Source organism: Struthio camelus, chromosome 3, assembly GCF_040807025.1.
Source record: "Struthio camelus isolate bStrCam1 chromosome 3, bStrCam1.hap1, whole genome shotgun sequence".
NCBI lineage: Eukaryota > Metazoa > Chordata > Aves > Struthioniformes > Struthionidae > Struthio > Struthio camelus.
Window position 1 is genome coordinate 44,419,538 of NC_090944.1, and position 27,566 is coordinate 44,447,103.

Sequence of the window (27,566 nt, forward strand, 5' to 3'; positions counted from 1 at the left end):
GGAAGACTACTTATCTGATGCAATTACAATAACAGACCTTAACTGTTTTCTAAAAGCAACCTAAGTTCTTGAGGATAGAAGCAGCGAAAAATATTTTAACAGGCAGAATTTGCATACATTTCCTTCCCAGGAATTCATGGGCCTACAGATGTCCCCTTAAATTGTCCGTGTGAAGACTCTGAATGCATCAGGATTTCTAAACTCAACATTGCTGTTAATACTTCTATCTGCATGAGACATGTGGTTCACAAATAGGCAATATCTTCTAAAAGTTTTGACTTTAATTTAAACACATCACCTTCCTCCCCAACTAAATTCTAGTACTATGGAATTCATTGGGAACAAGCATACGTGTATGACTTGTGATTTTGCATGGAAGTAAAAGGAGAAGGAAATAAATACATGCTTATGAAAGCGTCTTCAGTATTATAAATATAACTTTCACGTTTGTATTTCAGGAAAACCAGATGCTTCTGCTGAAAATCTTCTGGATCAGGAATGCACATACCCTACGAGTTACTCAAGCCAGCTAGAAGACTCTGGGTGTGATGTATCTCATGACTATACATTCGATTCTTTAGGCATAGCTTCTGATTTTCACCAGTCTGAACATATTCTTGACACTTCTAAATATTGCTTGGAAATAGTTCCCCCATTGAATCTTTGCTGTGCTAACAACGAAGAACCTCTCACTGCTCCAGTACAGTTTTTGCAACATCTACTTGAAATAAAAAGACTGTCAGAAATAGGAATTCTGCAAGCAGACTTGACGAAGCTTGAAAATGATTCTTTCACCATGTGCAGTTCTGTGTCTCAGTTGCTTGATGGCCTGACTGTTTTTTACAACAGTCCTAAATTTCCAGTTTCAGATATTCTCACTGAAGCAATTTGTGTTTTGATCAGTTTAATAGCTGATAATGAATTATCTAATCATGTTCTGAAAAAGTGTTTCAAGAAGCTGGAAGAATTTAAGAAAAAATTAATTCAGATTATTCTGAGAAACAGCAGTACCAATAGGGTAAGTTTAAAGCAATTTTTCTATATCTTTTCAGCATAATGTAAAGCTCTCATGGATTTTGTTAATATTAGTTTGGCTTATGATATTCTGAAGAGCTTTTTGTAGAATAGATCATTTTTGTATTTGTTATTTTTTTTTGAAATAGCCAATAAATGCTTCAAAGCGTTTTAAAAAGTTCTTTAAAAAAGGTGTTGCTCTAGCATGCAAGTTCACCTCCTCTATTCCTGCATATAGGGTCTGGTAAAACTTTTAAAAAGGCAAATTAAACAAATTTATAGAAAATAACAAGTGAGAAACATATTTCTCTTGCTATGTGTGGATATAGTGTAGATATTCACAAAGTAATGAGTGAACAGTTGTTTGTCCTTTTTTATGCACCTAGATTAAATATTTTGGTTTGCCTCAGAAGAATCCCTCTGTCACTTTCTAGAAGTTTGCAAATAAGCATTTAAAAATAAATTAACAAGTGAGGAACAAATACCAGAATGCCATGTCCCTGGCACTTGAAACAAACAGGACTGGGCTATATTTTTTCTATATGAATCACTTCATATTCTTCCATACACCACCTTATTAGTTTCCTCATCCGGTTGGCACATCTCTAGCTTCTCTTAGCAAGACTTTACACCACTAATGCATTTCATTTTATGTCCTTAGAATTTTTGATTTTTATTCTATCGTTTAGAGTGACTTGAAACAAAAACAGTGAGATTGTTTAGGATTTAGACATTTAAGTTTGGTGTCTGCGTGTAAGTAACTATACCCCCATTATAATCAATGAAGATCATATCCTTCTAATCAGTGAAGCCTGAAGAATGTTTCAGCTCAGAAGTTACTGTGTGCTTATTTTAGGATGGGCTCTCCAGTTCCTTTGAGGTAAAATGAGAGCTTAGACATATGCTACATCTGTAGACATATGCATGCATTTATCTTAATGAATCCCACCCACTTTTTTAGCCTAGAATGCTAATGGCAAAGAAATATCCATAGCAAAACAAAACAAAAAAAAAGGTGTTGGGGAGGATACATCCATATTTTGATTATAAGTACCAAAATTAAAGCATTCAAAATGAACTATTCATACACTGAAATTTTTCCAGAACTAGAGCCTTGTATCTCTAATACCATAGTGCCTTCTATTTCAGTGTCGGCTTGGTGTGATACTTAGAGGTGTCCCTGACCAGTATTTCAAAAGGACGTGGGCCATCAAACATCCTGGTTATGCGGTGCCGGGAATGTAGTCATGCAGGTGTGACTCCTCCTATTTTTTATGTAATCGCAGGATCCATAACAAAAGCGGTGATCAGTGAAGATTCCTTCATAATGATGATATCCAGTTTTTCCATCTGATCCTTCCCACTACCCAAAAGAGAATATTTAAAAACGTGTGTGTGTGTATATAAAAATTATAGGAGAATATCTAAGCGATTATCCAAGCAGATTAGTTGTGGAGTGGAGAAGTTTGGAGAAAGGAAAGAAGGAAAAGCAAAGTTTTAGTGAGAGAGGTTGCATCTTAAATGAGGGAAAATCTGCTGTTAGATCAGTAAAGTTTAAAGTCTGAAAAGTGCTTTTAGAAATCCTTCAAGAAGGGTGAAGTAAGTCACAGAAAGGATGCCACTTGTAAATTATGTGGACATACTTCACTGAAGCAGGTGGCTTTTCATGAGATATTTTCATGACACGCCGCAGAGCACGTTCCCCGGTGGCTGCTGGAGGTGCTGCATCGGCTGTGTCTGAGGCTTCAACCCAGACAGACCCTCAGACAGCAGATGCAGCCCTGCAGGTGTCAGGCTGCAGGGAGTGCCTGGGGCCTCTCCGTGAGGCCTGGGCCGACAGTCAGCTCTCCTGTGTGAGGTGTGCTGTGGTTGACCAGTTGCGTCACCAGATAAAGGAGTTACGGGAGGAGGTTAGTAGGCTGCGTAGCATCCGAGAGGATGAGCGGGAGATTGACAGGGCGTTCTCGGAGACTGTTCAGCTCCGGGAGTCCCCTGCCCCCACTGCAGCGGAGTTGTCAGAGGGCTCAGCACTGTGTATAAAGGTGCATCATAACGCTGTTGAGGAGGGCTGGAAGCTGGTGACCTCTCGTAGAAGGAGAAAGGCTCTTGCTCCTCCTCAAGGAGGAGTTGTGGGTGACTCCCTGCTGCAGGGGACAGAGGCACCTCTCTGCCGACCTGACCTCTTGTCCAGAGAGGTTTGCTGCCTGCCAGGGGCTCGAATAAGAGATGTCGTGGAAAGGCTGCCAAGGCTTGTCCACGCGTCGGACTACTACCCTCTGCTGATCTTCCACGTGGGTGCTAACGACACGAAAGGCAAATTGGAAACCATCAAACAGGACTTCAGAGCTCTGGGGATGGTGGTCAAGGGTCTGGGAGCCCAGGTCGTTTTCTCCTCAATCTTGCCTGTGAGGGGAAAGGACGGGAGGAGGAGTAGACGAGTTTTCCAAGTTAACTGGCTGCGCCGCTGGTGTTGGCAACAGGGCTTTGGTTTCTATGACCATGGAATGCTGTTTGAAGATCAACAGCTGATGGGGAGCGATGGGATCCACCTTACCAAGCGGGGCACACGTGTCTTTGCCAACAGATTGGCCAGCCTGGTACGGAGGGCTTTAAACTAGGCAAGATGGGGGAAGGGGAGTGGTATAGTGGCAGGGGAGTCAGTAAAACACTGCTCAAGTCAGGATGCCTCCAGCGGGTGCATGCAGCCAGGGGAGACAGCATGGAACATGGCTATGGAGGATCCTCTTGCACCTCTTCTGGGAAGCCTGCGTGCTTGACTGGCTCTCTGAAATGCCTGTATACCAATGCGCGCAGCATGGGGAATAAGCAGGAAGAGTTAGAGATCTGTGTGCGGTCGCAGGGCCGTGATCTCATTGCAGTGACAGAGACATGGTGGGATAGTTCACATGACCGGAATGCTGTCATGGATGGCTATGTGCTTTTTAGGAAAGACAGGCCAGGAAGGCGAGGTGGTGGAGTTGCTCTTTATGTGAGGGAGCAGCTAGAATGTATGGAGCTCTGCCTCGGGGTGGATGAAGAGCAAGTGGAGAGCCTATGGGTAAGGATTAAAGGGCAGACTAACATGGGTGACACTGTTGTGGGGGTCTACTACAGGCCACCTGACCAGGAGGAAGTCATCGATGAGGCCTTCTACCGACAGCTGGAAGTAGCCTCACGATCACAGGCCCTGGTACTCATGGGAGACTTCCACCACCCTGACATCTGCTGGGAAGACAGCACAGCTAGGCACAAACAGTCGAGGAGGTTCCTGCAGAGGACTGATGATAATTTCTTGACTCAGGTGGTGGAGACGCCAACAAGGAGAGGTGCAATGCTAGACCTTGTACTAACAAACAAAGAAGGAGATGTGAAGGTTGGGGGTAGCCTTGGCTGCAGTGACCATGAGATGGTGGAGTTCAGGATCATGTGAGGAGGACACTGGGCAATAAGTAAGATTGTAACCCTGTACTTCAGGAGAGCTAACTTTGGCCTCTACAGGAACCTACTTCGAGGAATCCCATGGGGAAGGGCCCTAGAAGGAAGAAGGGTCCAAGAAAGCTGGTTAATATTCAAGCATCACCTCCTCCAGGCTCAAGATAGGTGCATCCCTCTGAGTAAGAAGTCGAGCAAAGGAGGCAGGAGACCTGCATGGATGAGCAAGGAACTCCTGGCAAAACTGCAACAGAAGAAGGAAGTCTAGAGAATGTGGAAAAGGGGACAGGCCACTTGGGAGGAATACAGGGACATTGTCAGAGTATGCAGGGATGCGACAAGGAAGGCCCATTTGGAATTAAATCTGGCAAGGGATGTCAAGGACAACAAGAAGGCCTTCTTCAAATACATCAAGAGCAAAAGGAAGACTAGGGAAAATGTGGGCCCGCTGCTGAATGGGGCGGGTGCCCTGGTGACGAAGGATACAGAGAAGGCAGAGTTGCTGAATGCCTTCTTTGTTTCCGTCTTCACTGCTAAGGCCAGCCCTCAGGAATTCCAGACCCTGGGGACAAGAGAGGAAGGCTGGAGAAAGGAAGACTCTCCCTTGGTGGAGGAGGATCGGGTTAGAGATCTTTTGTCCAAACTTGACATCCATAAATCCATGGGTCCCGATGGGATGCACCCACGAGTGCTGAGGGAGCTGGCGGATGTTATTGCTAGGCCACTCTCCATCATCTTGGAAAGGTCCTGGAGATCAGGAGAGGTGCCTGAGGCCGGGAAGAAAGGCAATGTCACCCCAGTCTTCCAAAAGGGCAAGAAGGAGGAGTCAGGGAACTCCAGGCCTGTCAGCCTCACCTCCATCCCCGGAAAAGTGATGGAGCAGCTCCTCCTGGAGGTCATCACTCAGCATGTGGAGGACAAGAAGGTGATCAGGAGTAGTCAGCATGGATTTACCAAAGGGCAATCATGCTTGACCAATCTGATAGCCTTCTGTGACGGAATGACTGGCTGGGTAGATGAGGGGAGAGCAGTGGAGGTTGTCTACCTGGACTTGAGCAAGGCTTCTGACACTGTCTCCCATCACATCCTCCTAGGTAAGCTCAGGAAGCATGGGCTAGACGAGTGGACAGTGAGGTGGCTTGAGAACTGGCTGGATGGCCGAGCTCAGAGGGTTGTGGTGAAAGGCGCAGAGTCAAGTTGGAGGCCTGTGGCTAGTGGTGTCCCCCAGGGGTCAGTCCTGGGTCCAGTCTTGTTCGATGCATTCATCCATGACCTGGAGGAAGGGACAGAGTGCACCCTCAGCAAGTTTGCTGATGATACTAAACTGGGGGGAGAGGCTAACACACCAGAAGACTGTGCTGCCCTTCAGAGGGACCTGGACAGGCTGGAGAGGTGGGCGGAGAGGAACCTCCTGAAGTTCAACAAAGGCAAGTGCAAGGTCCTGCACCTAGGCAGGAGTAATCCCCTGCACCAGTACAGGCTGGGGGTTGACCTGCTGGAAAGTAGCTCTGCCGAGAAGGACCTGGGAGTGCTGGTGGACAGCAAGTTAAGCATGAGGCAGCAGTGTGCCCTTGTGGCCAAGAAGGCCAACGGTCTCCTGGGGTGCATGAGGCAGAGTGTTGCCAGCAGGTGGAGGGAGGTGATCCTGCCCCTCTCCTCGGCCCTGGTGAGGCCTCCCCTGGAGTATTGTGTCCAGGTCTGGGCTCCCCAGTGCAAGAGAGACGTGGAGCTCCTGGAGAGAGTCCAGCGGAGGGCTAGCAAGATGATTAGAGGGCTGGAGCACCTCTCCTCTGAAGAAAGGCTGCGAGAGCTGGGCCTGTTCAGCCTGGAGAAGAGAAGATTGAGAGGCAATCTCATCAACGTGTACAAGTATCTGAAGGGGGAGTGTCAAAAGGATGAGGCCAGTCTCTTCTCCGTGGTGCCCAGCAGCAGGACAAGAGGCAATGGGCAGAAACTGAACCACAGGAAGTTCCATCTGAACCTGAGGCAAAACTTCTTCACTGTGAGGGTGACAGAGCATTGGCACAGGTTGCCCAGAGAGGTGGTGGAGTCTCCTTCGCTGGAGATATTCAAAACCCGCCTGGATGTGATCCTGGGCAATGTGCTCTAGGTGACCCTGCTTGAGCAGGGAGGCTGGACTAGATGATCTCCAGAGGTCCCTTCCAACCTAAACGATTCTGTGATTCTGTGATTTTATGACCGCAAGATTGACTTGGCTGTTGATATGAACCACAGCTATTATTTTAGTCAAACAGTTTTCAAACAGTTTAGAAGTTGTATAAGCCAATTAGTGAGAGATAATTCTGGTAGTTCCTAGGTCTCCAGGGAAAAGGTGAAAATGTTATATGTAGTAATCAAAGTATAAAACTTTATCAAAAAAAAAGTTTTTTCAGCTTTTTTTGAAATTGGTTCACAAATGAAAATAGGTGGAATTTAGAATTAGCAGTGGAAATTATGCAACTAATTCTTCATGTGCTGTGTAACAGATAACTCCCAGAGACACTTTATGTTTTAGTTTTAATCATCACTGTTTATTCAAGTGGGGATTGAAATATCAATGTTATAGGTTTAAAATAAAATTATTATTAATTACAATGCTGTCATCTGGAAAGTATGGTAAGTTGCATGAATTTTGAATCCAGGAGGACGCTTAAATATCTGCAGTATAAAAACATTAGAAATTTTGTTGTATCTAACGCTACTGACTGTTGAAAAGCGCTTATACATGCAGCCATCAACTTGACTCAACTCTCCTTTTGCCATTCTTGTCTACAAAACTGTCAGGGAGGACAAAGGGCTGTGAAAAACAGCTTCAAAAAGTGAAAAAAGGGCAAAATGGCTGTGGATTACTTTTAAGGCCTTAGCTCCAAAAGCAATGCCAGCATTTCGCAGAGCAGATTAAATAACTTAAAAGACTTTTGAGAACTGGAGAAGAGATTACATTAGATGTAAAGGGGGAAAAAAACAGTAGCAGAGTGATGCGCTGTAACTGTTGAGTCCCGTTATTTGAGATGTTTCTATTTCTAAAGCAGTGAAAGTACTGTAGAAACCTGCAAAGACACTTACTCACCATTTCTCTGTGTGGATTCAGTTGCCTAAAGCTGTGCATTTTTGGCTAAAAGTTTTTGACCTGAAACTCCAAATTGACATAAATGTTAAAAGGAGAAAAAAAAGTCAATGAAAGGTAGAATAAAAGGAAATGTACTTAAAATATAAAACTACTTAAAATCAAAGGACTACAAATAAAAGTAGCCTCTTGAATTTCCCTTTCTTTTCCTACTTTCTCCTGTCTTCGGGGAGGCAGCTCAGGAGTCTATATACAGCTGTTAAGCACACCTGATGTTTTGGAAGATGCCTTTTAGAAGGAGTCTTAAATCACAGCTACTAAAGGTGTAGCCTCCGTGCTGCAAGGCTGAATCTTCTACTAGAAGGCCTACCTCTACAACCTCTGTCTGGCATGATCTTGCAGTCCTGTATAGCTACCATAGGAAAGCTTGTGAGGATCTGAAGCTTGATCTTATGTCTATTCCGGTACAAATGAGTGGTTGCTTTTATATTGCAAAATCTCTGATAGTTGCTGCTAATCTAGGATCAAGTACTGAGTTTGTCACCAGTTCGTGAGTATTCAACAGCGAGAGGACAACCTAGAGGTCCACATGGGTGTATTGCTGTTGATGCTTTACCTTTCAGCCTGTGAATCATTCATGTTAAAAGTCACTCCACTGTCAGCAAAACCGCTGTCCTATTTATACAAGTTCTTTGCTAGTCCTCCTTTAAATGAATAAGAGAAACGCTGTCGCGTACAGAAAGTTATGTGAGACTGGATTCAGTTCCTAGAGCCACCAGCTCTGCTTTTTAAATCAACTGTTCTCTGGTACCTGACAAAATGGGCATTACTTCCCCTACAGAAAACTTCTGTAGAAGCTGCGGTATGCAATCGCAGCTCCAGTGGAGGAGGAACTTTGCCTCTTCTCTTTCTTTTGTTTTGCTTGATCTACCTGTTTGGGAAGTGACAACAGCTACCTCCTTCTTCCTCTACAGGGACACAGTGAATGTGCATCTATCCTGTTTGTTCATCTATGAACATCTCCGTCATGTGTCACTTGCCCACTGGCACTGAGATGGGCCTGTTCTGTTGAGGTGCATCTCTGTTGTCCAGAATGCCTTGGAACCAGGGATGATTTTTCTTATTTCAGGAAGTTCAAATTAGAGGCATTGCAGGATTTCTAACCCCCAGTGCTATTCAGAACAGCATATATATTGCATGCTTCAATTGAGGATTTTGCACAGGTCATTGCAGTAGGTCACTTGAGAGGACAGACAATTATTTTTTCATGGGCAGCATTCTGGATCCCATGCATCCTCTCTAGTAAACCTGAGCTTTCTAGTTTCATAGCATGTGAAATCAGTTTTAAAAGTCAAGTCTCTGCAATAGAAATTCAATAACTATACATATCTTATTTCTATCCCTTGTATATACAGCTGTTCAAAACAAGGATAAAACAATTATTGTTGAGTTTAGAGTCTCACTCTACTTTGGAGAGAGAAGAAAAATATTCTCTCATCTAGCTTCCTTCAGTGCATTTAAGCTGTTTACTAAGCTGTAATGGCCAAATACAGTCACAGGGTGCTGAATTATGTAGTATTTATGTAATCTCGAGTGTGTGATCTTTAGTGGTGCCTCAGCATTGTTGGCAAAATATCAGTACTGGCTAATACTTCTTTTAAGTGCAGCTGATACTGTAACTCAAGGCATAGCTAATACATCAGTTATGTGCCAAAAGATCCTGGTCTTTGCACTGGGGGCTATATGGAGATCTCTGTCTGTGTTTTGGATCTCTTGTTTTAAGGAGTTAATCAAAACACTGAAATGGAAGAGATGCTACATTGTTTTCAGGATTCTAGAGTAAAGTTAAGGTGTTTAGGGCTCTCAGAAGAGATAACTTTCTGATGTCCCTCTTCAAAAAAATCCCTCATTCATCTGCCATTGTCACACTGTCATAATCTTTCAGATAGGACCTGGAAAGAAAAAAAAAATGCATTTCAGTAAATAGTGATTGTTTGCTTCTTCTGGTGCTATATTTAACACATCAATGCTGTCCTCAGAAGATGTTGTCAAGAATTGCCCACTCCACTTAGACAAAGGTTATGTGCTATTTCCATTTCTTTTTTCCCTTGCCCCATAGGAAATTGGCTATCCTACCTAAAATAATTTGTGTTGGAATATCTGAATGCATACCAAGACATGAACCTAGTGTCCAGGGACTTCTCCGTCCTGTTTGGGCTTTCATTGCTTGTTCTTTTTTTCTTTTTTCTGTTCAATCTAAAAGTCTTTACGTACAATTTTACAAAAACTTAGATGTTACTGGTGATATATTTAGTAGAAAAGTAAATGTGAGAATTCTAAGTAGTACCTTAATGCCCTTTCAGGAATTTTTTCTGAGAAAGTAGTAACAATTCTTCATGGAAGTATCGGATTGAAATATAGCACAGTGAAAAGCAGATAGTGAGAAATGTTTAATTATCATTAGTACTTATGAAATGTGTGGAAGCATGTTTGTGCATATTAAAAAATAAAAATTAATCAGAACCAAGGTTTTCAACTTTTTATCTGGGATGCAATTATATCATTCATTAATGACTGAAATTGCCTAGAACACAGTAACCATAACTTATTCTGATAACTTTATTACATGCAGCAGTGCTCAGATTAACTGTTGGTGACAATAAATTCCCCTAGACATATATAGTTTGCAATCTCTTTTGTCAGCAACTGCCAGGAGAGTACTTGACTCATCAGTTTTGCCTGCTCAGGGGCAAATAATATTTAAAAATAGATTTGCTCATGTTTCCAGTGCTTTCCAACTATGAAATTAGTGGGCTTCAGTTTTCCTAAATTAATTGAATTCCAGGGGGAATATCATGGCTCTTGAGACAAAGTGCATTTTCATTGGCTGAAGAACTTTGCTTATATAGTGGAATAGCAGTTCATTTGTATAAATATTAAAATGTGATACCAGGATTTTATGGTCTAGTAAAAGAGTCAATGTTTGAATCTGTTGATCATTGAATTAAGTTTTCTTAGCAATCCGTTGTCCTATGTAGAGACCTATTTCAGTCAAATTATAATCAAAATCCATTGTCTTCTAAAGCACAGAAGTCTGAAGCAATCACTACATTGACTGACTCTTATTTCCTTCGGGAAAGTAGATCATAAGAATAGCCAGACAGAGGAATGGACGAAGAAAATTTTGTCTGCCTCTTGGACTTTTGTTCCCTTTCGCTCCTCATCCTTCCTCAGTTAATACACATCATGCACTGAAGCTACGATTGTTGAAGAGCTACAAGACTAAGCTAGCTGGATTTTTCTTACCATAGGGGAAAGAAGTTTCCTGGATGGTTTCCAGCCTGCCTGTAACACTATATTGTCAGGACCAAACTCTCTGCCTAATAAGAGATGCTGTCAGTGTCTCTTTTTATCCAAGTAATTAACTAAAATTCATAGTTACTGGTTATGTCTACTAGGTGGAGAAAAAAAGTGATGGGATGGGAGATGGTTTTTACCATTCTGTTGATTTTCAAATTAAATAAATAAGAGCCCTTAATGCAAGAATACAGGAAGTTCTAGCTTTTATTGAATATGATAGGCTTTATGCATCAAGAACTTTTTTTGTATTTCCTCTGCCTCCGAATCTGTTTCCAATGAGTACTTTTCATAACAGCTTTCTTAACTTTCTGTAGCATCACGTTGCCAGTGTTACAGTCCTTGGCAAGTCACTGTGATGTTTGCAGCTGAGACTGTGTGGAACAGTTGTATCAAAACTCAGTCTTTCACTTATCATGCCTGTGTAAAAGCATTTGGGTTCCATCTAGGTCTTGTTTTCTATCATTCCAGCTATATTATTAAACAAAAGGCCATAGAGTTGTCCTCTCCTTTTGGTCTTTGGGTGTACCATATCAGGTAGCTATTTAAAGAATTGATGTGACTGCCTTAGTCCCATCATATTACTAACCTCAGCTATTTGGTTCTGCACTGATTACTTCCTGATGGAAATCTAGGGCTGTTCTTGTGTAAGGCATGTCTTTCTCTTCAAGGAGAAATTCAGATTTTTTTTTTTCTAAACCAAGGTGGTGCTTTTTTATCTCAGGAGAAAACTACTTGTTGTATCCTCTGGGATTTGAGGATGGTCGTACATCCCAAGTGCAAAATTTGTGTTGTGTTTTTGATAAGAATCCCAAACCATTGCTTAAATGTGTGTGCATTCTTTAATGATGAGAATCTTAGGGGTTCTCTGTTTATTCTTTTGCCTGCAACTGAATGAACCTTTTCTCATAGCTGGAGTTTATCAGCCTTCTCTAATAAATATTTTTTGTGTGACCAAATAGTATTTCTTGTGTTCTTATGGTGATAGGTTCTATCTAGCTTACTTTTAATTTCTATCCTCTTATTTACAGCCAGTTCAACAGAGAGTTGGGTATTTCTTTGCCTAAGCTTTTCTGTGCTAAGCTGCTACAGTGACAGCCACAGCCCTAAAGAAGGTACCTCTGTTCTCTTCATGACATGCATGCCGGATTCTTGGCACCTATGAGTGGTATTCAAAATAGCCTACACATTGTAGACAGAGAGGAGAAAGGTGTAGGATTAGGTAATAAACATCTGAAATAATAGATTTTCTTTTCCAGGTGCTGCCTGTAGCTCTTAGAGAGCTTAATTGAGACTTTGATTTACAGCCCTAAATGTCTTTATGAATGACCAGTTCATTATTTAGGGAAAAAAAAAACTAAAAAAGTATCTGTTTTATGTATTGTATCCAGTGACTGTTTCTAAGCTCTTCTCAGATTAAAGCTTGAATCCATATATTTCTGCAGTGCCGGGCTACACTCACAGTTGTTGCTTACTGACTTCTGCATCCGTTAATAAGGCATAGTGACTCAGCAGCAGCAGGAGAAATAGGCAGTTCTTCCACCTTGTAGGCTTCTGACCAGGACTAGTTAAGAAGGGAGAATCAGGAGAAACATTAATTTGAACCTCTTGGGCAGAGGAAGTTGTATCTAGAGCTCCTTCTCCCTAATCAGTGCAATACTTACTCTATTTATTAAAAAAATGGGCAAAAGCAATATCAGCAAACATTCTCCAAATGGAAGCTTTTGTTTGATACCTTCCTTCTTACTGTTTAGAATGTTTACTGGATCTGGCCTCTTGGGTGATTTAGATGTAGAGATACTTACTTTGTGAATCCCAAGACTTAGATGCTCAAATATTGAGCTCTGCCAAGATAGCGTTGCTTGAAGTAAATTTATTAGTGAAAACTCTGGTGCCTGCAGGATCTCAAGTGTCTTAAGTAGTTAGCTGGAGTTCTTTATAGATCAGTTACTTGCACTTAGTCTTTAAATGAATTGATGGCTTGTCCGTATGTGCTAAGTGGAAATGTGTTTTCTGTAAAGTTGAACGTTGGGTTGAGGTGATATAAGCAACGTGCTTGCTTTTGGTATGTGGAAATGGAAATTACCATGTTGAGGTAGATGCTAAATTAAATGAGACTGTGATTTACAGCTCTTAATTCCTTTAAGGATGTCAAGTTCGCTTTTTAAATAAAACAACAAAGAAAACCCCCTAAGCCTCCAAATCTACACACAACAGGGTCTATTTTACCTGTTTTAGTCAACAAACATTGTGTGTTTCTTTCATGTATTATAATCAACTCAGAAAAATATAATGTGCTCAGATTAGGAAAGACAAGATAAATCTTTATCCCGTAAAACTGAATTGAAAAAATAAACTGTGAAATTAAAAGTTTAAAATCAAAGACAAATGCATATACCAGCCTGAAGGTAGTGTTACTGTAACTGTAAAATTTCTAATACAGCAAGCTCTATATTTGAGAGTGAAAGTTAAGAGGAAGTTATCTGGATAGTGGTTTATCTCAATAGCATACAAAGCTTTAGAATGAAGTTGAAAGAAAGAAAAAAAAAAGCTTTAGAGGTAAATAATATAAAATGCAACATTCGTTTACCAGAGGTAAGTTGTGGCAGAACAACCTAATGGCATTCTTTGTAAAATAGACTGTGTTTATAGATGGGAGATTTGGTAGCTCTTATCTATTTAGAAAAGCATTTGATATGGTACTCATACTAGAAAATATTAGTGAAACTGAAAAAAGATGTTCTTTACTGCAGTAATCTTTTGGAATTGGATAAGGAAGTGGCTGAAGAAGTGACAGCAAGTTGTGCTACGTACGCCATGCTTATCCTTGACAGGAAGAGGAGAAATGTTTGTATATGTCAGTCGATCAAAGGTTACTTTGATTGACTTTGATTGACTTAGGTGTAATCTAGTCTCTGCAGCTGCCAGGGCTGGTCTGAGTGTACCCTCCTTATTTCAGCAGCCACAGCCATCCCCTGTGTAAGGAAAGGGAGGAGAAACGTAGGAAATAGTCTGGGAAGCCTGCTGTTGCCAGAGATGGTGCGCATAAAGAGTAAGGGGGGCAGATAAGAAGACAGCTGCAAGTGCGTGCGGTGAAATCTTCACAGTGATTCAGGTGGTCTCTCAACTCTTCCACTCCTTGCTGTTGTGGCAGTGGCAGCATGAGACTGTGTTAGCTAGCAGGAGCTAGCAGATGCCTTAGTTATTATATATTTTCTTAGGAATCTAGTACTGGATTGGATAAAAGCCTATTGGGAGCCAGCAGGATCATGCTAATCAGTGAATCAGAGGGTGTCTTTTAGGAAGCCATGGAGAGATAAATCTAAGAAAGTTATTTTCAATCTGTGAGTGAAAAAAGTCCACCCTCACACTTGTACTCCCGCATGCAAGCTTCCTGGACAGCCAAGGAGCAATTCATGTAGTATTCCTTCTTCGAGATCTTCAGTCCTCACTCCACAAATTGATCAGAGTTGCACTTAAGCTAGTAAATTACACATTCCTTTCAGTGAGTACGGGAGTCCCAGATTCGTAATTTTCCAGCGTCATTCACCAAAGCGTTCTCATTTTCAGAACATTTAACGGGCAGACTTCAGCCAAAGCTCTGCAAAACAGTACTGAAAGGCTGCAATATAAATAGCAGCTTGCAGCAGTGAAGTTAGATGATGGTCCTAGCAGAGAACACAAGGTTTGGAGGAATGGAAAAAAGCACAAAGATTATGAAGGGGTAAAGGGAGCACAAGGCTTTGAGATGAAGCTTACAAAGCAAAGAACTGGAATAATACCTAGCAAATTACCAACACTTGAAGATAGAAATAGAAGCATAAGCAATGAGAAGAAATAAATGATAACCATGAAATTAGCAAAGGAAGCAACATGACAGTAAGATAAGAGAAGGGGTACTAATGCTCTCTGTATAAAAATGAAAAATTTTAATTGACGTTAATGAGTTAGGAGTAGAAGTTATGATGAATTAAATGGGCAAAGATGTAAGAGTGATGTGAGTATAAAAGTAAAATTGTTGTTTTACTTGTTTTTAACACCTGCCTGCTTCCCCTACAGTGAGGATACCTATTTAATTACTTGGCTTAGTTCTGCATTGCCCAATATGTCAGTCCCTTGGGGAAGACAGGAGAGCTGTTAATTGGCATGAAAGTTGTAGACTTGTCAAACAGAAATTAAGGTCTGGTTTTTATAGTTGCAGGGTGCAATGAATCATGCAACTCATGCAGGAATTATTTGGCTTATGTAAGAACTGGTAATAGTTTTAAAACTTGAGTTCCAGATACCCATTATTAAAGAAAAATCTAACACACTATGATAAATGAATTCTAAATAAATAATTCATGTCTAGAGATTTTTATCCTTTTTTCCTGGGGAAATAAGCCTCATAGGATTATGCTGTCTGTCTTGCTGGTCAGTCTTCTCTTCTCTTCTTATTAACTTTTGAAACTATTATCCTGTTGGAAATTACTTGGAAAGAGAAGTAGAGATCTCAGAGATATACGATCCAGCAGGCTCCTTTAAAATTACTATCTGGGTGGGGAAAAGACCAAATTTGTATGTTTGAGGAAGCAGAACATTGATATTATACCTTCATTTCTGCAGCCATCCGTTGTCAATTAGTTCACACATCTTTGTCAGCCACTGGCCACAGCATTGCTGTCTCTTGCCCAAGAAAAATGGGAAAAAAGAAGAAGCTGGGGAATGGGAGGAGAGTTAGGAGAAATGATATAGCCCCAGAACAGTGTACTAGCCTCCATTAATTTCTTGTTTCTGATAATCAGTCTAACTTTCAAAATTTAATTTTGTGACTGTTTTTTAACTGAGAATCCCTGAACAGCATAGATTTTACTTTCATCTATGCCATTAAGCATGCTCAAGGGATTACAGGATTCCTTTTTAAACTTTGGTTTGATAAATTTGAGAGCTGATGATATTCTTTATTTTTAATGAAACTGCACGCTATTTGAACTATTATAAATTTAAATGTTTGTCATTGTTTCCAGAGATTAATTAACAATACATGAACAGTACTGTGAAAGACAAAATTTTGCTTTTGTTCACTGTTATCAGGTTTGTTACTTACGTGCTGTAAGTTTTTGTATGAATTTAATGATAGTCAGTGAGGGTTAGTTTTAACCTTAATCCTACTTTGTTGTTTCCTTATTCTTTAAATATATATTAGAAGAACTACCAAAATGCAAAAATAAAACTATACTTTTTAATAAATCATTTAGCAGGTGGGTTTTGCAGAGTTATCAATACTCATATCTCAAGTACCGTAACTGCCCTCATTGCAAAATCCCTATTTACTTCAGTTCATAGCTGCACAGGCTTTAAGTTTGAAGATTCCCTTCTTTTTCTAGTCCTACAAAATTCCTGCTAGAAAAAGGTAGCGCTTGTCAAAGAAGGACAAATATAGGAATTTTGTAAAAGATCCTCTTTTAGGTAAATCTCTATTGCCAGCACTAATACTTATAGAAAGTAAAAATTTACATTTGTCTGACTATCTGCCTAAAATTCCTGTAATCAAACAGAAGTAGGAGAACTTAAAAAACACTATAATTATATATATACATATTATATGTATGTTTTTTAGTATATCTATGTGTTCTTTAGGGAAAGGTAACATTAAAAACTTTGTTACTCCTAATGCAAACTGAATTCCTATTTAATTTCTGCATTTGAATTTGTTGCTGAATTATCAGATTTGTCTGTATGAACATTAGGGAATACTGACTAATGTCTAATGAAACTTTATTATTTTTAAAAGATGTTAATCATGTTATGTACGACTCCTTCCTTTTTACTCCTAATGTAAGATTTGTTTGCACCTCTAATATAGTGGAGTGTAATGTGGGGTAGAACTATCCATGATAGGATGTAGGCAAAACTTCTTCGTTCTATACAGAGAAACTTTTAAATGTCCAGATGTTTAAAATAAAGCTAAATTCACTCTGCTTTAGGCTTATTTAATGTAATCAGTTCAAATGACCTCAAAAAAACCCATTGTGTGCTAATTTCCACTGTCTTGCTACCAGAAAAAAAAAGAAGTTGATGATGATCTTGCTGGCTAAAAGAGGTGACTCATGAATGGAGAAGCTGAACAAGCTACAAAGGGTGGACTAAGCTTCTTCAGAGCGTGTTTTATTCCTTCAGTTATTTGTTGTTTTGTACTGGTGACAGTTGCAGGTATTGTTTATAGAACATTTGAGACTTGCAGAGTGTGATAGATAACTTACACTAAACAGGAAATTCACGGAATCATGTATTAAAATACATTAAAGTCAATTTCCATAGACAAACTACCAAACTGTATACATTTAAATTTGAGTTATAACTACTGCTTATTTTACTTATGATTAGATTAAGAATGTCGTATATTATTTAGGAAAAATATTTTACCATTCTATACTCAAGCCAGTTTTATTGTAACTGCTAGACGGAAAGGATTACAATTAGTGGGGTGCCTTATATTCTGCGAGGTGCACAGTGTAGTAGATTGCAGAGACATCTAAGCCAATTTTCTTTTCCTGAGTCATGAAGTCTGTACAAAAGACTAGGAAAGTGGTGGTGCAGGAATAGGTAGTAAAGCAAATAGGGACTCTGCTATGTGAAACATACAGAAGATTTTATACACACACACACACACATATATGTATATACATATATATGTATATTTCATATTGAAGTGAAACTGAAACTTTGTAAGTATATTCTTTGGGGCAGAAGAGAAGTGTGAAGTGAAGTGAAGGGGTAGGAAAGAGGGGTCATAACCCTGGAATAGCCATTAGGCTCTTAACTAGAGTATTTGCATGAGTATTGATTCACTTAGGTTCAGGTATCCACACTAAGCAGAGTTCAGGGTTCTGACTTCAGACAGCAGACATTTGAATAGAAATACCTCACATCAGTCACATCTCACAGTGAGTGCTGTAACTCAGCAAACAGGAATTCAAGGGTATCTTGTTCTCTCAGATTTTGAAAAGTAACACTACCCTGGATTTTGTCGAGTTCTCTGGTTGCCAAAGGCAAATTAGCAGATATACTCAATGTTATATCTAAAAATGTAGATCTGTAAAATATGTATCCATCCTTAATTAGTTAAAAAAAAGTACTAAGCTAAAAATGAGTTGTGGACTAATATAGGAAATATGCTATTTTTTAGCATTCGTTAAACCTCTGAGAAATCATTCGAAGCAGTCTTAGTCTTATGGAATATGCAAGCTGCCAAGAAGGCAGAAGTATCTAGGCATTGTAAACGTTGTTTCTCTCATATGGCTTTAGCAGATACTACGGAGATCTTAAATGTGTGGATTATTAAGATGAGCCATTGCTTTTTTGGGGCATGTATATACTTCCAGTATATTATTATCTGATTTTTAAGTTACTTATCCTCAAAAGACATGTAGCTGCATTTTTTTTCTTACCACTTTAATTGTTCAGAGAGCTGTTTTTGTCTTACCTTACCTTCATTCACATTTAATCTTTATACAATCTTTGGTGTATATATTTATGGAGGATTTTAATCTGGCAAATTTTCAAAACTTTATGTATTCAATTTATAAATTCTCTTTAATATGAGGAGTTCGCTGGGGGTATCTATGTCAGGCTATAGATCTGGTGCTGAACATAAGACTTGTCTGTCTTTATAGTTTTCTTTTTATATTTGCTTTGGGATTACATGCTAGGTGAAGTCATTAACAGAAAAGATTCATTAAAATTTGTTAGTTATGACTGGGAATAGGAGATTGTCTCATATTGGACACTGGAAAGCTGAGGTTCTCAAACTCATCTGCTTTGACAGGCTGGTAAATAGGCATTACATCAACTGACAGGCAATTTGATCATCTGATCAGGCAGATAAGCAGTAACTGTAGATGGGAAGCTACCTTATGAGCTGTTTTATAGCAAAGCAAGAGACAGATGAAAGGAGGAAGATCCTTTTGCTTTAACAGGCTGTGGCTGCATGTTTCTTAGTCATGGAGAAACTATATTTGAGAGCTTGTGTATTATCATTTTCCTTGAATAAGTATACTTTTGTTTGAATTGAAAACTAAATAACTTTCAGAATATATTTCTAAAATCTTAATATATTCAAATAGCATGTGCACTTGAATAGCAGAAATGTAAATTACAAGGTCCTTAATGTTTTTACCCTATGGAAAAAAGGGACTTGAGCAACTGGAGAACTGGGGGAAACCAGTACAATTTACATGGTGGAATATAGAGTTTCAGCTCCCTGAGCTGTTGGGATGCAGGCCAAAGATCTGCAGTATGACTATGCCTGGAGATACAAAACCAGTGTTGTGGCTGTTTCTCTGATTCCCTAAGCTTAAAGAAACCAGATATATTGCTTAGGACTCAAACACAATAGCCTGAAAAGTGTCCAGCAAAGTAAGCATTATTAAAAGTGTGACATAACTTCTAGTGGACATAGCTGTTAAATGACAGTTTATGACCTTTTATGACCTGAAAATCAATAAAATGTATATATTATTTGTGAAAGTTGGAAACCTTTGGAAAGTAAACAATAGAACACTTGAATATAACCTGTATGCCATTTCATCACTTTGAAAATACAGTTGATTTCATGTCTATGCAAACATTGTTTTTTTAAGTAAAATTGAAGATATCATTAACTGTATTTTAGTACTACTGAACTTTGCACTAATATTTTCCGGTATATAAGCATTGTATTTTGATATGTGAAGTCTGCTTGTGCTGCTTTTGATCTTTGCTTCTAGCAGTGGTTTAATACAAGCTGGTACCAGTTGTCCTGCATGTAATATACTGAAAAATGACAAAAATATAAACATAGAACCAGAATGGCTAAAGTTGGAAGGGACCTCTGGACATTGTCCAGTCCAACCCCCCTTCCTCAAAGCAGGGTCAATTAGAGTCGGTTATTCAGGGCCATGTCTAGGCAGTTTTGAATATCTCCAGTGATGGAAAGTTCACAACCTTTCTGGGCAACCTGTTTTAGTGTCCGATCACCCTTACAGTAAAGTTTTTTCTTTTTATGATGTGTAAACAGAATTTCCTGTAATTCAGTTTGTGGCCTTCTCCTTTCATTGGGCACAGCTAGGAATATTCTGGATCTATCTACTTTACATCCTCTCAGGAGGTATTTATAAACTTTGATAAGATGCATCCTGAGCCTTCTCTTCTTCAGGCTGAACAATTCCAGCTCCCTCAGCCTCTCCTCGTATGAGAGACGCGATCCCTTCATCATCATTTTGTCCCTTTGCTGGTCTTGCTCCAGTATGTCCGTGTCTTGCTTGTACTGAGGAACCCATAACGGGACCCAACGCTCCAGACGGGTCTCACCAGGGCTAAGCAGAAGGGAAGCATCACCTCCCTCCACCTGCTGGCAGCGCTCTCCCTCACGCAGCCCAAGATGCTGTTGCTCTTCTTTGCTACGAGAGCACATTCATGCCTCATATGCAGCTTGTCCACCAGTATGCCCAGATCCCTTTTTGACAAACTGCTTTCCAGCCAGTTCATCCCTAGCATGTGCTAGCGTACGTAGTTATTCCTCCCCAGAGGCAGGACTTGGTTCTTCCATTTGTTGAACTTCACAAGTTCCCTGTTTGCCCGTTTCTCCAGCCTCTCAAGGCCCCTGTGAGCGTCAGCACGCACATCTAGTATTTCAACCACTCCTCCCAGTTTTGTGTCATCTACAAAGTTGCTGAGGGTACACTCTGTCCCATCATCTAGGTCATTAATGATAATATTAAACATATTGGCCCTAGGGATTGACCCCTGGGGTGCGCCACTAATGACTGGCCTCCAGCTGGATTTTGTGTTGCTTATCACAACTCTTTGAGTCCAGCAGTTCAACCAGTTTTCAGTCCACCTCATCGTCTGCTCATATATTTCTCAGTGAGGATGTTAGGGGTACCATGTTGAAAGTCTTTAGTACTAAAGTCAAGAGAAGCATCATCTACCACTCTTCCCTGATCTACCGAGCTATGTTCTTCTCATCATAGAAGGCTATCAGGTTGGTTAAGCATGATTTCCCCTTTGTAAATCCGTGCTGACTACGCCCAATCAGTTGTTTCATATGTTTGAAAATGCATTCCAGGAAGATTTGTCCTATACAAACTTGCTAAATGGAAGGTAAGTTTAGAATGTAAGTGTACACCTTTTAGTGAGACAACGTAGGCAGAGAACAATAGGTGATTTAATTGCAGCTGTACGTGATGAATAATCACGTACAGCTAGATGAATAATGATGTGATGGTCTGCTTTTGAGTGGTTCAGATATGTCAGTTATTCTTAGACATATGAATGTGAATGAGGGACAGAATATCCTTCTGTCAATTAAAAGTGTTCAGCTATAGTGTTTTATGTATTTGAACAGATACTGTGCCAAAAGATACTGAATATTAATACTGTAGGGCTATAGAAGTTTTGTAGTCATTATCTTTAATGTACCCTTTTTTTCTTTGAAGGAACTCTGATACATTTATATAGAGAAATGATGATTTCTTCTGGTAGTGTTTAAGAAATAATGACTTGTTTACTTTGTAGAGCAGTATGTTTCATGACATAATGACTGTATATTTCTATTTCTGAATAGTAAAATTATTTTTATCTTTCTAATAGGAAAGATTGTGTGGCAAAAAAATTACAAATATAATTCTCATGTATATTCAGATCACTCCTATGATTTGAGATAAATGCCTTGTTTGCAGCTCATTAAACAACAATGTGAAAGTGGTTTGTTTGCATTTGAAAATTCAGTGCATCTTCTGTCAGTTAACGTTTAATCAAGTTTATTCCTGATAACACTATTGACAGTAAACTCCAGTTTAGCTCTTAGTTTGCTTGTGTTTTTGAATTTCAAAGAATTTGGTTGTTCATTTGTCTACCTGTGACAAAGAGTTACTCTGTGTGCAGGGTAGTCACCTACTTTCTGTGACAGCAGAATGGGCTTGATGATAGCTGATGCTGAAAAGATGTCTCCTGGGGAATTCACACTCCTGGAGGAATTTATTGATGTGACAGTTTCCTGTAGAGCTAATCTTTGAAAAAGTAAAGTTTCTATTTAACAGGTTCTATATATAATGTGAACTTCATATATATATGTGTGTGTGTGTGTATATATATGTGTGTATATATATGTATATATAAATACACACATATGTATATGTATACATACAAACATATATGCGTATGTGTATGCATCTGTGTATATATGTGTATATGTGTGTGTGTGTACATATACAAATAAATATATATTATATTTAAATATTTAATTTATTTTTCAACTGTATCAAATTTTGAATTTTTTCACTTTTTTCCTTTAAAGTTTTAATTTGTAAATCCTATCTCTGTTTAAGCAGAACATTTATGGTAAAAAGACTGAGACAAATTTTGAAATATGAAGTTTACTGTTACTTATTTATTATTTAGTTTCAGGCACTGTATGCTGTATCCCACACGCTTATTTTGCTAGGAAGGAACAACATACTAAGGAATTCTTTAATATCTCTCCTACTATCAGAAGTACATCAGTTTGCAGAGCAGCTGTGGCAAGCTCACCAGGTACTGTTATCTTTTCTTTTGGAGAAAGACTAAAGAATAATATTGGAGAGTATTTTAGCTACACGTGTTTGTCTCATACAATGCAGTACGTGGATTATTCTGTAGAATGTGCATGTTTAAGAGCCCAAAAAGTATTAGCCTCGAACTTTATCAGCAGATTCAAAAAAGAGATACAAAGTAAAAGAGAAAAATAATTATGGACAAAAATAAATTTATCACACTATGCAATAAATCATCTATATAGGTTTTGAGATCAGGCTGTGAAATTTTGAAAGCACTTGAAGCAGATAGTTAAAGTAATTATTACCTTTTATAACATATGAGTTATGAAGGGTTAAAATTTAGGTATCCAGATGGACACACAAAGCATTATGGCTCTCTCTAGCTCACGTAGACTTTGTAATAAGCTTACATTATTTTCTTTCAGAATTATATTTCATATTCTACCTTATAATGTTTATTTGTATGCTATAAAAGTTATCGATAACTTAAAATGTAATTAGGTTATTTTAATGCATGGGAGATAAGGAGCAGAAAGAAATGGAGATCGTATTTTCTGGCAAAATTGACTTCTAATATTAAATTTGTATTTTGAAACTATGCAATGCTTGAATACACAGAACAAGCATAACTTTTCCAGTAAACTATACGAGTTAAAAATAAAACAGAGGAAGTAGATGTTCTTTTAACATCTGTAGAACAGATTAATGAAATCAGTTGGGTCCTCCTGGATTTTTCATATGCCTTTGTGTGTGGGCATATATTTAATGCAAACTGTACAGTCTCACTTGAGATTATGACTTGATTGAAAAAACCCTGGAAGGGTCAGTGAAATGAAAGCACACAACACCAGCAGCATATTTGATGGAAAAGAAAGGTATTGACATGAATAGAACATACTCATAAGTGTATCAGCAAATACTCTGGTTCAGTTTAACAAATGTTTTAGGTGGTCAAACAGTATTAACTTTGTTTTCTCTAGGATATGATATGGGAATAAGTTCTGAGTGCTCATAACGGAATTTCCAACCTGCATTTATAGTGTGACCGAATTTTATTCTGAAAAGGCTCCAGAAAGACCAGTTTTAAAAGAGTTAAACAATGTATCTTATTTTAAGTTACTAGCGGGGTATCAGTGTTATTGATAGCAGTCAAAAGCAAACAAACTTTAAACAAATGTAAGGATAGCGAAATACATAATTAAAAAAAAAATGTTTTTGTTTTTTAATTTGAAGAAGCTGCACACTTTTAACGTAATTAAATCTCACCTGTTTCACAGAATTATTCATCCCTATTTTCAGTGCACAGTTTTTGCCAGTGACAACACAGAACTCACCAAATAAAGTTGTTTCAATACATTTCTGCTGTGCTCCATGCTGAAAGAAGGCCTGCACTGGATTGCTGGCACTTTGTGGATTCCAATATTAATCTTGCTATGCTGAAATAATTTTTATGTATTACTTTCCTATTTGGTACATAACATTTATTTCCAAAAATTTGTTAGGTTTGGCTCATCTTTGGCTTCGCTTTATGTTGGAAAGAACCATATATTTTATTTTAAGATTATAATAGGAGAGACTACAAAACTGCATAACTTCCAGTTGAAAAAATGGAAGTAAATTAGCATTCTGTGATTTTAATCATAAAAGTTTCTCTTTAATTCCATGAGAAAGATTTGACTCTTTCTAATGGCAAATGTTTTTATTACTGGCACTGTAATTTGTAAATTTATGGGGAAATAGTAAAAGGTTGATTCATATATAAATGCAGAGAAGTTGGTAGTTTATCCCTTAAACAATTCTTATATGACAGCTGGTATGATAAATTGTTTAAATCCCTGTGTCACTCAGATGGCTTGATGTCCTTAGTTGACCTGTGCAGCTGCTTGCCTTTTTTACCTCTGGGGAAGCTCGCTCTCTTTCCGGATTTTCAGTGTCAAAAACAGAGGCCTCCGTCCTCGAGCATCGGAAGAAAATTGTATCCAGCCCTAAAGTGAAGGTGCCTGTTGAGTGAGAAAGAGACAACTTTTTGTCTTGGAAAGTGACCAGGTATCTAGATTTTATTTTGGAGAACACAGAACTAAAGCCCAGCCATTGTTTCTGAGAGCCCTGTTTACCACTCCCTAAGCACTAAAGATTTTGATGAGGTATCATTGGTACTAAGCTAAGGACAGAAAACTCCTGTATAGTCCTTTGTGGATACCCAAATGCACACCTAGAATCAACTGAAGCACTGTTGGAGCAGTACTTTTCCTTTATGACAGACTTGAGTTTGAAGGAACTTTGAGGTTTGAGGTATGATAACAAGTAAAGAGAAAAACAAGTCACATTAGCAGCTATTCTGTATCAACAGCTTCTCATGGAGACCACTATACGTATTATTAAGCTTTTCCCAGTGTGGAAGCAGGCCTTCTTAGAATTTGCTGAACTGTTATTCTAGAGGTGGTATGATCGTTCTGCTATTTCCAGAGGCATATTTTCCCTTTTTTCTCAGTCGCTTGCTGTGACATTATGAGAAACAGGAACTATATGTTGGTCCTTAGCCAAGTAAATGGTGGCAGGGTCTGGACCCACCGCTTGTCTGACCATACTAAGTACGGCCTTCCAACCTAGTCCTGTTATATCCTGATAATTTGCTGCAGTGGAGCTCCAGCCTAACTTGGTGCTAGTGATTAGAACCTGTGCCCAGAATAGGAGCTGCTTCTATAAGAACAGTATAGGAGAAAACTGTTTCAAAAGATGCTGTGGTTGGTATTTTTCCTTCCTCCTTAATCAGTTATTTTTCCCCTTCTGTAAATCCATTGGTCAACTTTCTTACCATCTTCCTCCTTCTTCAGGAGAGCCTTCATGTAATAGCTCTTCATGTCGAGAGCTGACCCAATTTAAGAGCTCAAGAGAATTTCTGAGGTGACACAGGTTTGTGCTCCTTTATTCAAAAGAAAAAATAAATATGGTTTTGATCTTGTACATTCATTCTGTTTCTTCATACTTAATATATGTAGACTGAAATTCAGGACAGTAAAATGTATCCATCCCTTGATCTTCTCAGCTTCAGGACTAACTCTTTTTTTCAGCTTTAAGGCTTTGTTCCCCATAGGCCTCCATCTGTCTCATTTCAATTATGTTATATTTGTGCTTCCTGGAAATTTTAGCTGTTATCTGTACACGGTAACGATTTTCAGATTTTCTGCCACCAAAATCCTCCACAAAATGCATCTCACCTTTACAAGTGAGGATGTGTTTATATTTACTATTGTGCAGTGAGAATCAAAGGGAGACACTTAATGAGGCTCCCTTTCCCCTTTTTTCATCAGCCCTTTTTGTTTGCCAGAGAAATAACTTAGTTCTCTCAGATTCAAGAATTATTAGAGCCACTTTCACATTAGGAGAATTTTGTGTTCTGCTTCTATTTCCTCTCCCTAAGTGATCAGTCTGCCTTCTGCTACTGAAACATGTTACTTTCCTCTTTCATTTTAAACAGGGACATGTTGCCTTCTGATATAGTAATTTTTTATGTTCTCCTCACTCGATGTTACCAGTGTTTAACTGGTGTTACCAGTGTCACACCCGTCTGGATGTGATCCTGGGCAATATGCTCTAGAGGCCCCTGCCTGAGCAGGGAGGTTGGGCTAGATGATCTCCAGAGGTCCCTTCCAACCCAAACGATTCTGTGATTCCGTGATTCTGTTTCTTAGAAGAGAAACGCACCTTGATCAAACCACAAAACCTCATCTGAAATAGGACTTTCATATAATCTTACCAAAGCTTATGGAGCTTTCTCCTGCGTCCCATGTGATATGATCTCTTTACCACTTTTTTGCATTTAAGTGACCGTTAGAAGAATAGGCAAGCTTCAGGCACTTAGGTGGACTCTCCAATGGCTAGTTTTACAATGTTAAAGTGTCTTACACGTTATGAAACGTTCGCCTCCAACATGACGTCAGAGTTTCTGTTAATCACAGAGTTTTACCTATGATCTTCAAAACATATATATTGTTTATAAGGAAAAAACAATGCAGGTCATTTTTTTTAATATATCTGTTCATTCAAGAGCTGGCTACTCTAAACATGAAGCCCCTTCATCTCAAAAACTAAATGGATAACATCCCTCTGTACTACCAGTTGGCTGAAATATCTGCCCTCCTGTCTACAGAGGCCTGCTTTACCATTGATGTCTTTTCCTTTCTTCATTGTGCTGTATGCTAACCATCTTCAATCAAATAAAGTACTGCTGACTGGATCTGGCTGCTAGAACTGATGCTCAGTTGATGGGAATTATATTTTTTGTGTCACGGATCTAGTGGATACTACGTATGCTTTTGATACTGCATATACTTGCCATCTTCAAGAGGTGCTGTGATTTGTTGCTTTAATCCACAAGGAAATATACTGGAAAAAATTAGTTATATGACCTGGGGAACAAGATGCTTCAAGAAGCTGTGATTGTTGAGGTCATACTCCATCTCCATCTCTGTCCTTGCTGTTCGTTGTGCTTGGTGGAATAGGCTTTGAGCTAGTGGAGTTGAAGGCCTGGTTTTTTCCTGTGCTTTTTCAGCCTTTTCCGGGGAGCAGCAGGAGCCACAGGGTGGCTGAATTTGCAGTTGCCGTTGTTCAAAAATTTCCAGTGCTATGTATATGTATCTGTAGGTGCATACATCAGAGGCCTGTAAGATCTTGAAATGCTGCTGTTCATATATTGGGCAGGTAATTGAAGTTCTAGTTTGCTTAGCTTGCTGAGAAGTTAATGTTTTTAAAGTTCACGCATTCTTACTTTTTTTTTCTATACCGTTTTTCAAACTGCAAATTAATCCCCACAATAGCTTTAGATGTGCACAATTGACATAGTTCCACTAGTTGTTTTATGTTCATTTACAAATACTTATGTTTTCTGTATGTAACATTTATTTTTGGAAATATCACTTAATGAATACCTTTTTACTTATCGAAATAGGTCACTAAGCCCTAGTATTCCTGGCAGCCTACTTTATGGATCTGCTTCTGACTGTTTCTAACTTTGTGCAGCATTACCTTTGGGTGGTATGTTTTTCAAAAGGATTTTTTTTTTTTCAATTTTATAATCTAAAGTAAAAATACAGTATCAGTTTGACATATACAAAATGTCAGCTTTAGAAAAAAATTACTCA

At 39.0% G+C, this 27,566-nt stretch overlaps 1 protein-coding gene across 5 annotated transcripts in view; it reads left to right on the forward strand.

Annotated features, from left to right (window-relative positions):
- MEI4 (meiotic double-stranded break formation protein 4) overlaps window positions 1–27,566 on the forward strand; it is a 145,855-nt gene that overhangs the window by 87,239 nt on the left and 31,050 nt on the right. For all 5 annotated transcript variants that reach the window (XM_068937588.1, XM_068937589.1, XM_068937591.1 and 2 more), the window contains 2 exons: window positions 459–1,018; window positions 22,292–22,423. In XM_068937588.1, coding sequence (XP_068793689.1) covers window positions 459–1,018; window positions 22,292–22,423 — 692 coding nt within the window. The remainder of the gene's footprint in view (window positions 1–458; window positions 1,019–22,291; window positions 22,424–27,566) is intronic.